Source organism: Arachis stenosperma, chromosome 7, assembly GCF_014773155.1.
Source record: "Arachis stenosperma cultivar V10309 chromosome 7, arast.V10309.gnm1.PFL2, whole genome shotgun sequence".
Lineage (NCBI taxonomy): Eukaryota > Viridiplantae > Streptophyta > Magnoliopsida > Fabales > Fabaceae > Arachis > Arachis stenosperma.
In genome coordinates, this window is record NC_080383.1 from 90,332,418 (window position 1) to 90,353,181 (window position 20,764).

The following is a 20,764-nucleotide window of genomic DNA, read 5'->3' on the forward strand; positions in this document are numbered from 1 at the left end:
ACTAACTGGGTCATGTGCGTCTAATATCATACCACATGGAATACTTTGCAATGCATATCAAAATTATTAATGTGGCACGTTAACAAGAAATAATCTAGATATCTCTAGTTATTAAGATATGCAATGGTATATAATGTGATATGAGACACAAGAGAACAAAAAATTGGAATATATAGTTTAGGAGTGTTGCCCCAACAATTTCTTTTTATTCTTAAATGGTTATTGAGATGTATATTTCACTATGAATATTAATGGATAAGATATTTCTACACTTGATACTTAGAATTAAATGTGCATCATGCACGATGACTTGTCACTTTTGGTGAGTGTAGAATCAGATTCATTGAATGATATATATTAAAGTATAAAACAAAAATAACTATACATTCATGGTCATGCATGTGGGTTTTTTTAGCAACATGTATTTTCTCGAAAAATATTTATTTAATTAAAAGACATAGAGTGGGCAGCAGCTTTTGCGTGCTACTTTATGAAAAAGCAAAAGCAGGAACAATAAAAAAAGAAAGAAAGAAAGAGAAAGCAAGTAATAATTATTGAGTTTGTTGAAGTGATCCAAGATGATGAGTAACTAGTAACTAGTATTTCATTGAATTGCAGCAAATGATGGGTGGGAACCCTAACCCTAACTGGTGGAATATCCCTCAACATCATCATCATCATCATCAGTATCTTGTTTGCAGCACTGGGGAAGATGACTATTCACACATCAACATGAACATGAACATGAACATGCTAGATTTCACTTATAGCAAGAAGCTACCACCATCACCACCAGCAGTATCCTACAAGGTTGGTAATTTAATTTATTACATTTTGACATACATCATCCAAATGCAAATGAATAATGAATGGAATGTATCATGTATGTGTAGTGTAATAGTAGTAGAATTAGCACTAACAAGAACAAGAACAAGAAAGGTAGGGTTTCAAGCCAACAACATCTCATCAAGGTGAGAAAGGAGAAGCTTGGTGATAGAATCACATCCCTTCATCAACTTGTTTCTCCATTTGGAAAGGTACACATAACACATACATACATCCATTCCAGAACCATCCAACCTCAATATATGTATTAAAGATATAACTATTCATGTTATCTCTTTCTATCAAGTTAAACTTACTTTTGAGACGAGTGATTTTCTGACGATATGTGTTAATAATGAATTTGCAGACTGACACAGCTTCCGTTCTATTGGAAGCAATTGGATATATAGGATTCCTTCACTCTCAAATTCAGGCACTGACCTCTCCTTATTTGGACAACACCAATAATCCACACTCTGTAATTGTAAGTACCCATCATGTTTGGATATATTTCATAGGTGGAAACTCAGGTGCAGTCGACTTCACGTAAAATTGATAGCTGAGAGTCGTTAGATGATTTGACTGATTTGACTAAATTTTCATCTAACGACTCTTAACTATCAACTTCACATGAAGTCAACTGCACCTGAGTTTTCACCTATTTCATGACTTGCAAGAGTTTGATTAGATAATAGTCAAACAGGATGGAGAAGATAGTAAGAATCAAGAAAAGGACTTGAAGAGTAGAGGCTTGTGCTTGGTTCCAATATCATGCACCCAACATGTTGGAACTCAAGATAATCATCATGCTGCCGATTACTGGCCATCACCATTTGCCACCGGATTTTAATCTCTTTTAATTTGGAATCCTTGTGGAAAAGAAAGACTAAATACCCATTTTGCTCTCTGAAATTCACGCCATTACTCAATTTGGTTTCCGAAATTCAAAATTACCTATATTAATCCTCCAAATTCAAGTTTGGGCACCAATATGGTCCCTCGACTCTTTTCGACGATAATTAGACAAATGGAATGTTGATATAGCACTACACTTGATTATTAGTAAACGACATTATTTACCCTTGGCGTCTAAACAAGTCAGAAATGAAAAATAGTGGAGGTAGAGAAGAAAAAGAATACTTTATTTTGGGTCTCCATCATTTCTTCTCCCTTCATATATAAAGCGACGATATTTCTGACTTGTGTGGATGCCAAGGGTAAACAACGGCGTTTACTCATCATCCAGCGTGGCAGGAAAGATGCCATATCAACATTCCGTTTGTCTAATCATCGCCGGAAAGAGTCAAGAGACCACATTGATGCTGAGACTTTGAATCTGGAGGACCAGTATAGATAATTTTAAATTTCGAAGACAAAAATGGATAATCATGTGAATCTCAGCGACCAAAATGGAAACTTAGTCGGAAAAGAAAAGGTTGATTGCTCAAGATGCTACATATATGTCGTTCATGATTATTATTATTGTTACGGGATCGGAATATATAAAACTAGCAATGGAGTAATCTCTCTAATCTAGTTAGGAATTCAATAATTGCATATTGAGTTCATTATATATTTGTTTAATTTGTTATTCAATGATGATAGTTTTATTTTTCTTTTTCATTCTAATCTTCAAATATATATTAGAGTAGTGGAACACAAGAGCAACCGATGAAGACGAAAATATGAAAGAATAGAAATTAAAGCATACAAAATTCATGCTATATGTATATATATGAACAATGCATAGTGTAGCTATAATCTACTATTTATTTATATTCATCTAAAAATTAAAGCTTAAAAGATGATATAACGGGTATTCATATGGCCCATGATCATCACTCTCAATAAGAATAATGTATAATTTGGACCACTTTTTACGATTAAATTAAAATACTCAAGTACTTCCATGCCTCATCTCTTCACGCTCCTATGATTTCATCATCCTGACGCTGTATCTTGCATCATCAATCTTAATTAATCCCACTTTGGAATTTAAAGCCAATGGAGTGGTGGCTGGTAATTACCTTTTATTATTTGTATGGTCATGGGCACACTCTGAAATAATGTTAATTAATTGTGTGTGGAGTTTATTTGATTTAAAATCATACTTTTAAAGGAGCTCAATTATGTTTATTCTTTTTAAGGGGAAAATAAAAAATTAAAACTACTCCCATCCATACCTCATTAAGAGCACTTTGAATGGTTAAAAAATGAAGGATTCTTTTGGGTAGCAAAAGAGAAGGTTTGAAAAGTTGTTTAACCAAGGAAATTATTTTTGCACCTTCTATTGTTTTTATATAAATCAATGTACCCAAATAAACACTTTATGCTTCATTGTTTTTTTAGTATATATACACAAATGGTAGCAGTACGTTGCATGAAGCATGGAAATATAATCCAAACAGTATAAAGAAGAGTACTAAAGAGGAGTATTAACAAATTATAATCAAAAGAGTACTAAATTTTAATACATAAATTTAAATTTTTTTCAAATAAATTATAATTAAAGAGTGTTAAAATAATATAATTTTAAATGATATAAATTTATGTTTTTTTAGTAATTTTTATCTAAATGTAATTTTAAATAATGTAATCTAAGCAACATTTATTTTATTATAATCCATTTTAATATAAAATTATCAAACATTAACACTAACTCACTTTTTGTCAAAATCAAATTTGTAAAATTAATTTTATATAAATTCTAGTTTGCAAACTCTAATTCAAATACACACAGAAATTCGTTTCCAATCTTATAGACTGGATACTGGAAGCAAGATCACATGCATCAAAGATCACATCCTATCATACTTGTTCGACACCGTCACAAAGACTGCGTTTGTTTTTGAAGATATGATAGAATAAGACACTGAGATAAAGATAATAAAACAGAGGCATTAAAAATTATTCTTTGTATATTGTGTTTAAATACGATGTACAAAACACTAATGTAATATTTAGTATTATGTTTAGATACACATGGATAAGACTAAAATAAGTATATGATATCAAATTTTTCGCATCAAGTATAAACTAATTTAATAGAGAATGAGAGTACGTAGGAGTACATGAGATTAGAAGAAGAATTGGTCTATAAATCAACAACATAAAAATAATATTGAAGTAATAAGATAACATAAGAAGTACAGATAAAAAGAGAAAATAAAAAGGAGTTCAAATTAAGAAAAATAAGAAAGGCTAAAAGTAAAATAATTAAAAAATATCTTTGGATAAAATAAAATTTCATAAAAAAGTCTGTGTCCATCGTTATAAGAGTAGATAAAATAATATAAAAAACTATTCTGAAGATAATGTTTAGTGTCCATGTTTTTGTCTCTAAACATTTTTTAAATATTAGTTGTTCATGTTTCTGTGTCTTGTTTCTAAAAATAAACACTAAATAAACATTGCTAAACTCGGCAGAAATCCAAGAACCATCGCTGTATCTACATCTCAAAAAGCAGCCGCATGTTATCCTGAAGGGAGCACCGCAGGAACTCGAAAAGAAGATCAATTCTCAGAAGTTTGTCTTCAATCTTGTAGACTAGATGCTGGAAGCAAGATCATACATCAAGAAGCACCTGGCACCATACTTCTCCAATTCTCTCTGCTATTGTCACAAAACGTTTATTCTCCTTCGTAAGTTCATCGACCTCAACTTTCCCTCAAAATTTCGATCCCTAATCTCCACGATCATCTTCCGACAACACAAAGGGTTAGGTAAATTATTTTTTTATCAATAGTAATAGTAAATGTAGGTTTATTTGTTATAATTTTTTTAATAAAAATACATAAATAATACATAGTATATAAAGTGTAATAACTAAACAAATATTTTTAAAGAGATTTTTCATTCTCTTTAATAATAAAAATAACTTATTTTTGCCTCTCTCTTAATCCTTTTGCGGTGAGATTGTTGCAGAGAAAAATACATTGGTGAATGGTGCAAGGGTTAGGGTGGAAATAATTTTTTGTCTAATTCTCTTTTAAGTTTTAAATGTACGGAATTAGGCTTTCCATTGGAAAGAACAATCACAATGACTATCATGAATCGCTGGAAGATGCTCAAGGATTACATTTCTTGTCTCTGAGATATCGAACAGTATAAATTTTGAAGTTGTGATGTTCAATCTGATCTCATATCTTCTTCATTCTGCTGCTGGATCGATCATGGTAAAACCATTCTAGATGAAACAATTTTAATTTTCTTTTTTTGTTTTGTTTTTGTTTTTGATGGGATTTTTTATTTTTATAAATTAAATAAATATAATAATTATTAAAATAAATAATTTTAAAAATATTTACCGAAATAAATATCCCTCCCTTAACTTGTTTATAAAATTATTTATTTTAGTAATTATTACATTTATTTAATTTATAAAAATAAAAAATTCGTTTTATTTTTTATGTATGTACGTATTTTTTCCAATCTAATGCATGCATGGCAAATTAAACAATGATGGTAATAATAAATGATATTCACATTTTTTTAGTTGTTAATCAATATTTTGGTTTTTAATTTTCAGTAGATCAGGAAGTAGTTCAATCGTTGGTGTGCGATCTGATTTAATAACTAGTTTAATTGTTATAATGATTTGTATGTGTTAATTAGTAAGAGTGCTGATGACTTCACACGTACGTGTTCCATAAGTATTTTGGCTGTAAAAAATGTTGAGTGTTATGTCTTAGATGTTGTATTAAAGATTTATTTAAAAAATTTGTTTTGGGGAGCTATAGGAAGAAAGGCATAAGATGGTCCATAACAAAAAATCATTTTGACATGAGACACTAATAATTTTTCATCCAAAATATGTTTCTAAAAACTAAATAATCCTATGATCCAAAGGAAAAAAAAAATGAATACGGCTATGACACAGTAACTTAATAATTCCTAAGAGGTTGTCATTTATTTGCCAATTAAAACGCATGTATTTAAAACACAAATGGAACTGACATTATTATTTAGTTATCAATTAAAATGACAGTAATTATTACAATTCATGGTGTATATAGCTACAATAAATTTATTTGGGTTTAAAATTTGATGGTTTGTGAAGGGCCATAAGTCGAAAAAGACAATGCCACAATAATTTTGGATGCATTAAGAGTGTAATATTTAAGTATTCAAATAAAGCCATACATTAAAAGACAAACTTATTTGATAGCTAATACAGCATAACTCGAAAATTGGTTTCTCACGTCTCAATAGTAAAAAATCATACAGTAAAAAACGGATACTAAGATATGAAAGAGAAGAAAAAAAAATTAAAATATTATAAAAATGTCTCCATGAACCTAAATAATTTAACCCACAATTCGAGAGAGCGGATAAATATAAAAAGAAGCCCATTTACATGAGAAATCTTATAACTTCCACGAGCTAGGGGCGTGCATGGGTCGAATAAAATCGGGTTTAATGTGATATAGATCCGATTCGAAATATGTACCGAATCTATTTTTGAGATCCGAACTCGATTCTAAACCCGATAAAACTTATACCCTTTCGGGCCATAATTATACCGGGTGAAAACCGGACCGTTAACATTATATTACCTTGATACCTTTTTGTAAGTTAGCATGTAAAAATATCCAAATTTCCAAGACTCCAACCATTATTTGACATGATAAAATTCACTTAGAAAAATATAACAAGAACCAACTCTTCTCTAAAATTAAAGCATAACCATAATCAATACTAATATTGTCTAATAACACCAAATATTTAAATCAATACAAATAACACAATATTATACATTAGTCTAAAGTCTTATGCATTTTAAATATAAAACATTAACTTATAGTCTTATATATAATGACTAATAACACAAAATATTAAGGTTTACAATACTTAAATTCCACATAATAATAACCATCATCCATCACTAATAATACAAAATACTGGACCAATTTCGAGTGATCCGAACTATGGCCCGGACCCGACCCGAAATAATGACAGTGTCTATTTTTAAGACCCTTACCCGATCCTAAACTCGATGAAATCACACCAAATTAACCCTTAAAGTGTTCGAAACCAGGCTGAATTTTTGGATCGGGTCGGACCATCCACACCCCTACCACGAGCAATGCAATCAGTTACGTTGCTGCAAATAAAATATCGTTTTCTTTGGACATATATATGCATGGTTGTAGTAGTAGTTGTAGAGAGGCCACAGCATATATATGTCATCTTGTTATGCTTCACTAAAAAAGCAAGCAAACCAAAAGAAAAACCTGTAAACAAAGCAAACATACATGCACTCAATGCAAGAATTATATCGATAGCGTGTGTAAATTCAACCATGTTTGTGATTCTTAATTAAAAAAATATATATTATATCACTATTTTTATTAAAACACCCTTTTAATTAAATAAAAAATTTTATTTAATTTTATAAAAAATCTTAAACATCTTTATTTTATTCTATTAGATAAAAATATCCTTTTAAATAAATTAAATTTTAAAATTCAACTAACCTTAATTTTATATTTTCAAATAATTTAAACAACGAAACAAAAACATATCGAGAAAACCAAAAAAATCAAAATTATTCTTTCATCGTTCTTCATCTTCTCAAACTCGATCTCTCTCATCTCTCACTGTGGCTCGCACTCGAGCTCTCTCTCGTCTTCGGTCTTATAATCAAGGTCGTCGTTTCTCTTCTCGTCTTCGAGACTGGTCGTCGTCGTTGCTCTCTGTATTGTCATTGTCTTGCACACAGTCGTGCATCTTCGTTGCACTCTTCGTCGCCGGTGTCAGAAGCAGCAGGTCCTGTGACTCGTCATCTTCTTGCTTCGAGTCTCGTCGTCAGCTTTCTTCATGCAATCAGAAGCTGCTTCATGATTTGGTGAGTTCTAACAAATTCCCTTGTTCCTGTTCCCAACACAGGTTCAAACAATAACCTGTCTAACAACGGAAGCACTAAAAATAACTTTCCCACAACCTATGCGATTAAATAGGTAATACCAAAGATATTCCAAGCAGTAAATATAATGGCAGAAATTAAATAATCACACACAATAATTTCAAGGTGGAAAAACCCCCCAAAAGAGGGACAAAAACCCACGGGACTTAGTCTAGTAAAATCTTCCACTATCAGAATAATGGGTACACAAACAGTCTTCCTAGTGACACTAGGGTATCTCAACAATCAACAAAATACATCATCAAAACTGATGGAATCAACATAAACTCTTCACAAAGTGGGTATCTCAAATCAGGCAAAAGAGAAGGTAAAACAACTAGCAAGTTATATCCTAATTCATCTCTACACCAGGAATATCATACTAAAATTTGATAAGAAATAGAGTAAGTTTACCGGTTCAATCGGATAAAAAATGGCTTGCTTTTTTCCCCCAAATTTCTTCTTCTCCTCAACGAATGGCGCTGCTTCGTTTGTCTTTCTTTCTTTCAAAACGAAAGAAGCTTAACTCTCTTTCTCTCTCCGTGGCTTAAAGCCACTTTCTTTCTTTATTTATTTCTTTTTTTTATTATGTGGGCCTCACTTAGTTGGGGACTCACCAACAAATCTCTCCTTCACCAACTTAAGTCGGGATAGACTGCTCCACTAAATTCGCCTTCTCTTTGCAAGAATCAAACTTCACTGCAGATAAACTCTTAGTAATCATATCTGATCCATTATCATCAGTATGGATCTTCTCAAGTGCATATGACTTCATCTCAAGCGCTTGACGTATCCAATGATACCTGACCTCTATGTGCTTTGATCTGGAATGAAACGTCGGATTCTTACTGAGATGGATAACACTCTGACTGTCACAAAATAACACAAAATTCTCTTGATTGATGTCTAATTGTTGTAGAAATTTCTTCATCCACAAAAATTTCTTAGAAGCTTCAACAATAGCAATGTATTCTGCCTCTGTAGTAGACAAAGCAACACATTTCTGAAGTCGAGATTACCACGACACAGCTCCCCCTGTAAATGTCATCATATAACCAGAAGTAAACTTTCTTGAATCAAGATCCCCAGTCATATTCGCATTTGTATAACCATCCAACACAGGTTGGCCACTCCCAAAGCATAAACAAACTCTGGAAGTACCATTAAGGTATTTGAGAATTCACTTCACTGCTTGCCAATGTTCCTTGCCAGGATTAGAAAGAAATCGACTAACAACTCCAATGGCATGAGCAATATCCGGCCTAATGCAAATCATAACATACATCAAACTGCCAACTGCAGACGCATATGAAATCTTCTTCATTTCTGCTTTCTCTTTCTCACTTGTAGGATATTGCTGCGAACTTAGCTTGAAATGACTAGCAAGTGGAGTACTAACAGGTTTGGAGTTACTCATGCTAAACCTCTCTAAAACCTTCTCAATATACTTTTGCTGTGACAACCATAGTTTTCCATTCTTCCTATCACGAGTGATACTCATGCCAAGGATTTTCTTTGCAAGACCCAAATCCTTCATAGTATCTGTTCAAGTCTTTCTTAAGACTTTCAATTTTTTTAGTGTCATGACTAACAATCAACATGTCATCAACATAAATCAAGAAAATGATAAAATCACCACAAGAGAATTTCTTAACATATACACAATAATCAGAAGAAGTCTTATTATACCCATGACCTTCCATAAAGGAATTAAACTTCATGTACTACTGTCTTGGCGCTTACTTTAGCCCATATAAGCTCTTCTTCAACTTGCATATAAAATACTCCTTTCCTTTAACCTCGAAACTCTCTGGTTTCTCCATATAAATTTCTTTATCTATGTTACCGTGAAGGAATGTAGTCTTCACATCAAACTGCTCAACCGCTAAATTCAAGCTAGCCGCCAATCCAAGCACAACTCGAATTGAAGACATCTTCACAACTGGAGAGAAAATCTCTTCAAAATCAATACATTTCTTTTGCTCAAAACCTTTCACAACCAATCGAGCTTTGTACCTTGGCTGTGAGATATTTTCATCCGCTTTCAATTTGAACACCCATTTATTCTTGAATGCTCTCTTCGACAACTTCACCAATTCAAACGCATGATTCTCATGCAAGAATTTCATTTCTTCTTGCATGGCCTTCAACCAATCTTCCTTATGCTCATCAGACATAGCTTTCTGATAGCTCTCTGACTCCCCAGTCTGAGTGTTCATCACATATTCATGAGGAGAGTATTTCTGAGAAGGATGATGCTCTCTAGTAGAGGCTCAACTGGTGGTTCAGGTGGAACTTCGACATCCGACACCTCAAGTTGAGGTATAGGTTCATCATGCAAATCATCACCATCATTATCAACTTGTACATCTTCCCCATCAATAGGAGGTCTAGTAGAAGGACCATGTTCATCATCAGCAGAACGTCTAACAATTATTGTTGGCTTATCTGTCTTCTCAAGGTCTTCAATAGTTTGGTCTTCAAGAAAAATCACATCTCGGCTTCTAATTATTTTCTTGCTCACCGGATCCTATTGTCTGTAACTAAAGTCTTCGTGATCATAAACCCATAAAGATACACTGCTTTGACTTTCCATCAAGTTTAGACCTTTCATCTCTTGGAATGTGAGCAAAAGTCCTGCAGCCGAACACTCGCAAGTGACTATAAGAGACATCTTTCCCTCTCCAAACTTTCTTTGGAACATCACCATTTAGTGGAACTGAAGAAAAAAGATTGATTAAATCTACTGTAATCCTCATCACTTCACCCCAAGAGAATTTAAACAACTTTATATGAAAAAATATACACCTAAATCTATCATTAGCGAATTTATTATTAAACAAAATTAACTTATTCAACAACATGCATGCCTACCTTTGCTTGTTTTAGTGCTAACAATTTTCTGAGATGTGCAAGTTATATAGATTAATAAGTCATGTTTTAGGATTAAGTCATGCTTTTCTCAAATATTGTGTCAATAATATTGATTGAATTTCTGAGAAGTTTAGTTACTGGTTGTTTGACCTCAACAATAAAGAAATAGTAAATGACAGTATATAAATCAATGATTTGTTTTGGTTAACTATAAATCAAGTTTAATCAAACTAATAACTGGCATTAACTTAGGCGTTATTGTTGACCTTTTCCTTGGGCCTTAGGGTCCATGCATATCATAAAAAAGTTACGTTGGTTGAGCCCAAAAATAAATAATACCCTCCACTATGGAGAAGTGAGATTATTGGACTTATATAAAGCAAAATGCTAATCAATATGAGTTAATTACGCGGTCAGTTTATTTGTCCGTTCAAATAAATATCAAAATTTAAATTTTATTTTATACATACAATAATCTATTAGTTAATAATAAATTTTTAAATAGAACTTAGATCCACAAAAAATTAATCCATAACCTATTAGATTAAAAATGCTCTGTGTACCAAAAAAATAAAGCAAGATGCTTAACCTTTTTCATGGTATGAAATGCAAAATTGTTATAAAATGTTGGAAACCACAATTTGTTCTGATCATCCATCTCAAAGGGAGAAATAAAAAATGTACCAACTCTCTTGAAAGAGATGAAATAGTAGTATTTTATACAAAGCCAATCGAAGAGATTAGCACTTAAAAGTTTAAACTCCATTTAATTAAGACGTGACTCATCTAATTAAGTAATAAAAATATTGAAAAATTATCAGGTGTATCTGAGAACATCGGTGTTCCAATTGTTTTAACTGTTGATTTTAATTAATATATATTATATATAATTTTTATAATTCAGATCAACGGTTAAAACAACTGGAACACCGGTGTTTCTGGTACACTTGATAACCTTCCTAAAAAGTAATGTACGTAGTTATACTGTAATGATTATAGCTATTGCTAGCTAGCTAGACTATAGGCTTTCTCTTTCTGGCTATCTCTGATACTACTTTCGAATTGATAAAGTAATTAATTATTTGAAAGGAACACTTTCTCACATTTGGTGGCTGGGGATAATCTATTATTCACTAAAAAAATTCCAGCACATCAGATAATAGCTAATGAGTGTATTTGTTATTCCAAATTAAATTTGTTGATTATATCGTAAATTACACACTTTCAATTTACATTATTGATGTATTCCGTACTATTATTTTCAATTTTGTAAAGAAGAATCAGAAAATTATAAAAATTTATTATTTTTTATTATCAATTAACTATCAATGTTTAATATTTTTTATAAATTATATTATTAAATTATTAAATTAAAAGAATTAAATAATAAAAAAAATTAATAATTTTTAATTTTTTTTAAAGCTAGCTACTGACAAATTATTTAATATATGCTATCTTAATTTAAAGTTACCTACAACCTCATCAGTTCTGCAATGCGCCATAAAATAAGGTAATTAATGGGAAGGACAGTATTTTATGAAAGAAAATAAGAATTAGATAATATTAATTTAACCAACTTAAGTCTTTTTTTTTTTGTTATCAAAAGATAGGAGACTTAAACCTGCAACCTCTTAATTGAATATAGAAAGATTATGTTATTTGAGCTATTACTCATTGGCTTAACCAACTTAAATTAGTTGATTGAAAAAATGATGTTGATATAATTTACTAATAATAGAAAAGAAACTTTAATATGGTATCATATACACATAACAAAGAAAATATCTAAATATTCTTATATTCACAATAATTTGTAGTGGTTCCCCAATAAAGTCTAACTTTGCCTATACTTCAATAAAAACAGAAGAAAAATATTCATATGATATGATAAAGATAATATTATGAATTTTTAGATAGTTAATCAAACATATTTAATCAAATTATTAATTTATTCAATAAATTATAATTTTATTTTTGTGTAAAGATATCATCATAAAAATATCTACTAAAACAGAATCGTCCGTACAATTCACATGGTGTTTGTTTTTTCTTTTTAAAAAAGAGCAATATGTGGTGTAATTATTTGTCATCATATGATGAATATTTTCTAAACTAAAAATAAAGTGATTAATTGGTCATTAGAGAGACAATGCATTAATTGTCACACGAAACAATCATGCCCCCATTATATATATAAAAACATCTGCCACATGTCTCTTGTCAACTGTGTTAGTGACATGAATACGATGATTGGCCATTGCCCAATAAATCCCAATATTATGGGACACCCCATCCTCTTAATCTTTTATATTTTATGGCGTTTAATATCGACTAGGAGTAAGTTTTTAGAGAACAATTCAACTTATAAACATTATATATATAGTCCAATAATAAACTTTGTAATACCTAGGAAGAAACTAAGGCATGATGACTGCACGAGATAGCACCTAAACCCGTGGCTAGTGCCACCTTTTATTTATTTATTTAAAGTAATTAATGTTAAGTACTTTTGTTAATTGAATTTCGCTAGAGAATAAATAGAATATTTGTATAATATGTACAATGGACTATTTATTTAGTTTAATATGAATTAAAAAAAGAAAAGTAGGAGGAGCTAATAGAATATTTATACAATAGTTATAATGGAGGTTTATAAAATATTAGAGATATAATTATTAGTATTATCTTTTTTCATTAGCTGAAACTTTTGGGATAAGTGATATCATGACATGGTATTAGAGTGTTAGATCTGAAAGGTCAAGAGTTTGATTCTTGGTGAACCCAAAATCAATTTAAGTTTTTGGAAAGATGTTTATTATTCTTAATACTCGGATGGTTATTCTAGATAGTATGGGAGATTTTCATTTTGTAACTCAATAGCCAATTGTACACATTGTACAAATAGTCTATTGTTTCTCTAACGAGAATCCATTAAAAAATGAACATCCAAAATAAAATATTACTAATTTTTCAAATACAATACATCTATATTATCCAGAATAATCATCTGGATACCAGAAATAAAAAACATCTGATATTTTATTAGATCGAATATCCCTAAACTCTCATTATACACATTATACAGATACTCATTGACTCCCTACGCTTCCTCTTGTTAATTACTTTTGTGATGTTTAAATTTCCACCGGAAATTATTGAAAAATTGGACAAGTCCACTCTTGCACTATATACTACTATATCATTTATGAATTCCTGCAGTATCAGTTGCCGCACGCAAAATTTGTTTACTTTTTCTTCACATGTGCATGAAACCATGAATGATTTTCTAGCTACTTCACTGCTTTGTATATAGTTTTCTTTATATATATAATATGTGAGTGTGTGTTGCACTTGCAAGAGGAACAACTAACTAAGCAAAGATAGAGATGGAGAAGGAAATGGAGGGTGCTTTGGTTGAAGAGGAAATGAATGAGCAACAACAAGAAGAAAAGCAAGACATGAATAATAATCAAAGGTGCAAGGGTGGACTCATTACCATGCCTTTCATTATAGGTATGTATTAATAATTAATAAGCCATATGTATATAGGATTAGGAAGCATGCATTGCATTAAATTGCATGGTCTACTTTAATTTTGTTATGGGATTATAGGAAATGAAGCACTGGCAAAGATGGCAAGTGTGGGGCTAACCCCAAACATGATATTGTATTTGATTGGAGACTACAGACTCAGAGTGGTTAAAGCAACAAAGATTATGTTTTTTTGGTTTGCTGCTACCAATTTTGCTCCTCTCTTTGGTGCTTTCCTTGCTGATTCTTATTTGGGTCGCTTTCTTGCCATTGCTTTTGGTTCAATTATCACTTTTCTGGTACAATCTATACTGCACTTCTATATTTTCCAAATATAATCTCCTTTACCTTACATTAAAATCATAAATAAAAGATATAGTCAACCTCTCACCCTATATGATCTGATTCTGATTCTATGTTAATTTCAATGAATATGAATTATAAAAAAGTTACACACTTATACGAGCTAAGTTAAACTTAATATATAATAATTCGACTATTCTAAATGTACATTAAAATCAGTCACCAAAGTCAGCTATCATTATAAAATTGGAGCCAATTAGATAAAGATGTATAAAATGTCTATTTTTAAAGATGTTTTTCAATAATTAAAATTTAACATATATAATCGATTAAATCATATTATTGTCAAAATTAGGCTAGACAAATTGATTTAACCAAAAAAATGGTGAATTAAATCTTGAACTGGTCTAAATTAATATTATTTTTTTATAAAAAATGAATACAATGCCCTTATTATAAAAAATAATTAAAATACTCTATATATATATTAAAAATTCTAAATCCTAATTCTAAATAGAAAAATAAATGACTAAAATTTAGAATTTTTAAAATTTATATATATATATATATATATATATATAATAAAAATATTTTAGTCATTTTTTATAATAGGGTATTGTAGTTATTTTCTATAAAAAAAATTAATTTAGATCAGTTCAAGATTTGATTTACCATTTTTTCGATCAAATCAATTTGTCTAGCCTAATTTTAACAAAAATAATACGATTTAATCGATTATATGCGTTAAATTTTAATTATTAAAAAACATCTTTATAAAAAGATGTTTTCAGCGTCTTTATCTGAATGGCTCCCTTATAAAATACATGTTAGAATATAAATGCATATTAAAAATTAATTAAACCCCACATATATACAAATACATTGATAGCCTATTTTAGTAACTACTTTAGCTATTCGAATAATATTTTTTTTATAATAATTTGGTGACAGGGGATGGCACTATTATGGTTAACAGCCATGATAGCAGAGGCAAGACCCTCACCTTTGAGCCATGAATCAGCAACAGCACCCCAAATTGCACTCCTAATCACTTGCTTTGCACTCATATCCATTGGAGGAGGTGGAATCTTCTGCTCCTTAGCATTTGGTGCAGACCAACTCAACAACAACAACAACAACAAAAAGGAGGAGAGGGTGTTGGAGAGTTTCATAAGTTGGTACATTGCTTCACAAGCAGTTTCTGTTGTTTTCTCCTTAACTGCAATTGTTTACATTCAAGACCGGTTTGGATGGAAACTGGGTTTTGGTGTTCCTGCGGCACTTATGTTGTTGTCAACCGTCTTCTTCTTCCTTCTTTCTCACCGTTATGTGAAGCATAAACCTCACAAAAGCTTGCTCACTAGCTTTGCTCAGGTCATTGTTGTTGCATTCAAGAATAGAAAGCTTCAACTTCCACCTACTACTCACCATCCAATGCTCTATCACCATAACAAGGACTCAACCCTTGTTGCTCCATCTCACAAACTAAGGTTTAGTGCAATCATTTCCATCCTTAATGATAATCAAGAAATCAAAAAGAGTTAAAAGACTTTTTTGGGTGACCTTCTAAAAAAGATTTTTTTAATTTTTTTTTAAAAATTTTTTATAAAAAAGTAAAAATAATTTTATATTTAAATATCTCATTCTAAAAGATCTTTTTATTTATTAATTATGTTTGGGTATAACAATATAAAAATACTTTTTTGTTTATTTATTACATGAAAAATATCTTTTTTAATGAAAAAAGATTTTTTAATAAAAGATTTAAATTACGGCGTCTCAAAAAATATTTTTTATTTTTAAGTATTTTTATTTTTACTACTAAAATTTGTTAAACGCACTAAAAAAAATTTTTTTGATTGAATTTTTTTATCAAGATAATGATGTCCAAATAAACACTAAAAAATTATTTATGTTTTTATATAATTAAAATGACTTTGCTAAATTAATTTTAATAATTAATGCTACTGTTTATTTATTGTCATTAATCTCTAAAATCTTTCCTGCATAAAACTTTTAGAATAGCAACCAATTTTACCAAATCACTGAGTAAAACAAAATTCTATTTGATCACTAAATTAGAGATCAAAATAAAAAATTAAATTTTAAAAACTTTAAGAAACGTTTTATCCTTAAATCTGTCACTAATTTTATCATTAGCAACCAACATACTAAATAGATATAATACTATAAAGAAAGGAAAAATATAGATAGACAATGAAAATATTAAACAATGTGAACAATAGATATATCGGATGTTTATTTTACTAGCTGCACGGATGGTTATTCTAATATTAAGATTTAGGTAGATAATTTAGATGTGTAATGTATTTTTATTTGATTGGTAGTTGTTCATGTTGCTAAAAAAAATCATTAATTACCTAACATAACATAGAAAGAAATTATAAAAAACAAAGACTCGCCAATTTCAATTAATAATTTACACTATGAATGCAAGAACCATACCTAATTAAGAATAATAGCCAACCCTTGAAGTGAAACTTTGTATTTCAGGTTTCTGAATAAAGCTTGCATCATCACTAATAACAATAATAATAGTTCATGGAGTGTTTGCACAATAGAGCAAGTGGAAGAATTGAAGGCCATAATAAAGGTAATTCCCCTATGGAGTAGCGGTTTCATGTTATCAATAAGCAGTAGCCAAAGCTCATTCTTTTTGCTACAAGCTAAAACCATGAACAGACACATAACTTCAAGCTTCCAAATCCCAGCAGGTTCTTTTTCTGTCTTCATTATGATCTCAGTTTTCATAACTGCTGCTGTTTATGACCGTCTCATCATTCCCTTGGCATCAAAACTTAGAGGAAAACCAGTTAGGATAAGTGCCAAGAACAGAATGGGAATTGGCTTGTTCTTCTGCTTCTTGGACTTGGTAGTTTCAGCAGTTGTTGAGAACATTAGAAGGAGGAAAGCAATTAGAGAAGGTTACATTGATAATCCTGAAGCAGTTTTGGACATGTCTGCAATGTGGCTTATCCCACACAATGTCTTGAATGGAATTGCAGAAGCATTCAATGCAATAGGCCAATCTGAATTCTATTACACTGAGTTTCCAAGAAGCATGTCAAGCATTGCTGCAGCCTTGTTCAGCTTTGGAAGTGCCATAGGAAACTTGTTAGCTTCTCTAATATTCAGCATTGTGGATGACATCACTTCCAGAAAGGGAAAACAGAGTTGGGTTTCTGATAATATTAATAAGGGTCATTATGACAAGTATTATTGGGTTCTTGCCATTATGGGTGCTGTTAATATGGTTTACTATTTGGTTTGTAATTGGGCTTATGGACCTACCATTGAAGATGTTGCTGGAAACAGGGTTCATCAAGAGGAGGAAAAATGATTAATTATTATAAAACTGTTAATTAATTGTGTGCTTTGGAGTTGGATGCTATATATTATTTAACTTAGTTTGTTATATCCTGAATAAGATATTATTATTATTAGTATTAGTAGTAGTAGTGCATGGAACATTGATGTTTGCTAACTTATATGTCATAATTATTCATTATTAGCTACTTTGATGATTTGCTATGCTTTTGATTATATTACAATTGAGCAAAAGAAAAGAAAATGAAATAATAATTATAGTAGGTAAGTAGTAGGAGATGTTAATATTGAAAGAATTATTTATTTTGGTGATCTGATATATAAAAAAAACAAAAATAGATAGGTTATGAAATTTATTAATGAAATAGAAGATCAAAATATGTTTGGAGTAGATAGTGGAATAATTCACTATACTAAAATGAGTGATATTTGGAATAGATGAAAGAATCGACTTGTACATAAATTAAAATATGAAATTAATGGAGGAAAAGACATTATACTTGATAATTGTGTTTATTTTTTTTTATATATATAAGACTGTCTATTATAATATTGATTTTATTTTATTAATGTATTTGTATTTTTGTATAAGAGTTGTGCATGCATGTTTATTAGTGCTAATAAGTTTTAATTTTTGAGATTTTTTGTAACTTTAATTTGGATAATAATAAAATTTTTTAATATATATGGTTAAAATTGTTGAAATTTGTTTTATATAAGTTTAACTATAGATTATGAAATGAATTATGAATTATGAGATTTTTAAAAATTTAGATAAGTACTTTGTGTTAATTTTAATTGTGATATTTGTTATTAGGGATAATCTTGTAAATTTAATTGTGATAATGTTAATTTCAATTAAAGATATTTATTATTAGAGATATTTTAATAAATTTAAAAAAATTAGAATCGATAATAATCTTAATTAAACATATTTGTTAATTAGAAGTATTTTAATAAATTTAAAAAAATTAGAATAAATAATAATTTAAATTAAACATATTTATTATTAGAAGTAGGGATGGCAAAGCCGGTTAACCCGTCTCGTCAAGTAAAGTAGACTTAAAATGTTAGTCCACCCCAATTTTATGGCGAATTGACGGCCGATAGATTAGTCCGCTTAAAAAAAATTAATAAAATTAATTAAAATATAAATTACTCTTTTTCTTCTAGTAAAATTAACAACAATGAAAAATTAATATTCTCATTCAGATTTTGATAATAATATTTTTTTTATAAATTTTTGCATACTGCCCAATTATGCAGTGCATCATTGCATTGCTGACATTCAAAATTTTTGGGCTTACTCACAAAACACGCATATGATTAGGCTTACTCACAAAATATTTGGGCTTGAGAGTCTAGCTCAATAACATTTAACAATCTTGGGCTTTATACATACATATAATAAAGGAAAAAGGCCTATTAATGTACAAAAAAAAAAGGCCTATTAGGTCAAGGGAAAAACGGCGTCGCTTCTCTACGTAAAAACCGCACAAGAAACCCTAATCCACCTTTACTGCCACCTTCCTTAGCGGCAGATACAGAGAGTGTGAGAGAGAGAGAGAGATTCTCCGCCATGGGTAGAGTCATCCGCGCACAGCGTAAGGGTGCTGGATCCGTCTTCAAGTCCCACACCCATCACCGCAAGGGCGCTGCCAGGTTCCGCAGCCTCGACTTCGGCGAGCGCAACGGTTACCTCAAGGGTGTGGTCACCGACATCATCCACGACCCCGGCCGCGGTGCTCCACTCGCCAAGGTGACTTTCCGCCACCCATTCAGGTACAAGAAGCAGACGGAGCTGTTCGTCGCTGCTGAAGGTATCTACACCGGCCAGTTCATCTACTGCGGGAAGAAGGCCACACTCGTCGTCGGAAATGTTTTGCCACTCAGATCCATCCCCGAAGGAGCTGTCATTTGCAACGTCGAGCATCACGTTGGTGCATTTGATAGTTTGGTTTTAGCTATATCTCAAAATCAGTTATTGTTGTATTTACTTTGGAAATGCTTGTATAAATGTTAAAATTCTAGGTTAAACCCTGGTGATGCTAACATATCTATTTGTTGTGTTACCTACACATGTTTTTTTTAGCATGGTTATTTGAAAAGGTTGAAATGGATTTTGGTGTATGAGTTGTAGCATTAATCGACTTGTTAATTGGAGGCTGAGTTAAAGCACGGTCAATTAGAATTGGTTATATGTGTTTTTCATTTTTGTTGCAGGATCAAGCTCCCATCTGGTTCAAAGAAGATTGTGCCAAGTGGATGCAGGGCCATGATTGGACAAGTTGCGGGTGGTGGAAGAACTGAGAAGCCACTCCTTAAGGCTGGTAATGCTTACCACAAATTCAGGGTCAAGAGGAACTGCTGGCCCAAGGTTCGTGGTGTTGCTATGAATCCAGTTGAGCATCCCCACGGTGGAGGTAACCATCAACACATTGGTCATGCCAGTACTGTTAGGCGTGATGCTCCACCTGGCCAAAAGGTCGGTCTCATTGCTGCAAGGAGGACCGGTCGTCTTAGGGGCCAAGCTGCCGCCACTGCTGCTAAGGCTGATAAGACCACTTGAAGTTTTTAGGACTTTCTTTGATTGCAAGTTTCCAAATTTTGTTTCTTTCATAGTTTAGGTTGAACTGTTTGGGTGCTATTTTGAGAATCATTTCCCCCATAAATATGAAGCTTTTGATTGACAGTATTTTATTTTTGTTTCTGAGATATTAAATTGTTGGCTGCTTTGCTTACTTGATATGTTAGGGATTGGTTGTTTTTAATATCAAACTTAATACAAGTTCAAACCGTGTATATTATGGCAATGGACTTGCTAAAAGTTTTGGGATTAAAATAAAAAGGCTACCCAATATTATAGGACTTCTAGTCGGTCTGGTGAAGAGATTTGTTCTTGTTCTCATTTGACTCTTTTGCTGCGGATCGAATCAAGATTATATAAAAGATTTTGTTTATCACATAGAATTCATGTT

At 31.1% G+C, this 20,764-nt stretch overlaps 3 protein-coding genes across 5 annotated transcripts; all 3 read left to right on the forward strand.

Moving 5' to 3' along the window:
* The first annotated feature begins 561 nt into the window (after positions 1-561).
* Positions 562-2,448, forward strand: LOC130941862 (transcription factor bHLH68-like). Of its 3 annotated transcripts, none has more exons than XM_057870486.1 (4): positions 562-810; positions 894-1,037; positions 1,193-1,309; positions 1,514-2,448. In XM_057870486.1, the coding sequence occupies exons 1-4, from the start codon at positions 622-624 to the stop codon at positions 1,673-1,675; spliced, it is 612 nt and encodes a 203-aa protein (XP_057726469.1). In that variant the 5' UTR covers positions 562-621; the 3' UTR covers positions 1,676-2,448. The 3 variants fall into 3 exon arrangements, with proteins under 3 accessions (XP_057726469.1, XP_057726472.1, XP_057726471.1); XM_057870489.1 differs by having other exon boundaries at positions 1,521-2,448; XM_057870488.1 differs by having other exon boundaries at positions 1,529-2,448.
* Positions 2,449-14,052: 11,604 nt separating this feature from the next.
* Positions 14,053-17,799, forward strand: LOC130940117 (protein NRT1/ PTR FAMILY 1.2-like). Its single transcript, XM_057868167.1, has 4 exons — positions 14,053-14,117; positions 14,217-14,434; positions 15,390-15,928; positions 16,953-17,799. The coding sequence occupies exons 1-4, from the start codon at positions 14,063-14,065 to the stop codon at positions 17,797-17,799; spliced, it is 1,659 nt and encodes a 552-aa protein (XP_057724150.1). The 5' UTR covers positions 14,053-14,062.
* A 1,486-nt stretch (positions 17,800-19,285) lies between these two features.
* On the forward strand, positions 19,286-20,481 carry LOC130940178 (60S ribosomal protein L8-1-like). Its single transcript, XM_057868244.1, has 2 exons — positions 19,286-19,743; positions 19,951-20,481. The coding sequence occupies exons 1-2, from the start codon at positions 19,366-19,368 to the stop codon at positions 20,353-20,355; spliced, it is 783 nt and encodes a 260-aa protein (XP_057724227.1). The 5' UTR covers positions 19,286-19,365; the 3' UTR covers positions 20,356-20,481.
* Positions 20,482-20,764: the final 283 nt, after the last annotated feature.

Coding starts and splice junctions, on each gene's coding strand:
- LOC130940178 (XM_057868244.1), top strand. CDS start 19,366: ATGGGTAGAGTCATCCGCGCACAGCGTAAGGGTGCTGGATCCGTCTTC. Junction 19,744..19,950: donor TTGGTGCATTTGATAGTTTG/GTTTTAGCTATA, acceptor TGTTAATTGGAG/GCTGAGTTAAAGCACGGTCA.
- LOC130941862 (XM_057870486.1), top strand. CDS start 622: ATGATGGGTGGGAACCCTAACCCTAACTGGTGGAATATCCCTCAACAT. Junction 811..893: donor CACCAGCAGTATCCTACAAG/GTTGGTAATTTA, acceptor ATGTATGTGTAG/TGTAATAGTAGTAGAATTAG. Junction 1,038..1,192: donor TTGTTTCTCCATTTGGAAAG/GTACACATAACA, acceptor ATGAATTTGCAG/ACTGACACAGCTTCCGTTCT.
- LOC130940117 (XM_057868167.1), top strand. CDS start 14,063: ATGAATAATAATCAAAGGTGCAAGGGTGGACTCATTACCATGCCTTTC. Junction 14,435..15,389: donor GTTCAATTATCACTTTTCTG/GTACAATCTATA, acceptor ATTTGGTGACAG/GGGATGGCACTATTATGGTT. Junction 15,929..16,952: donor GCTCCATCTCACAAACTAAG/GTTTAGTGCAAT, acceptor TTTGTATTTCAG/GTTTCTGAATAAAGCTTGCA.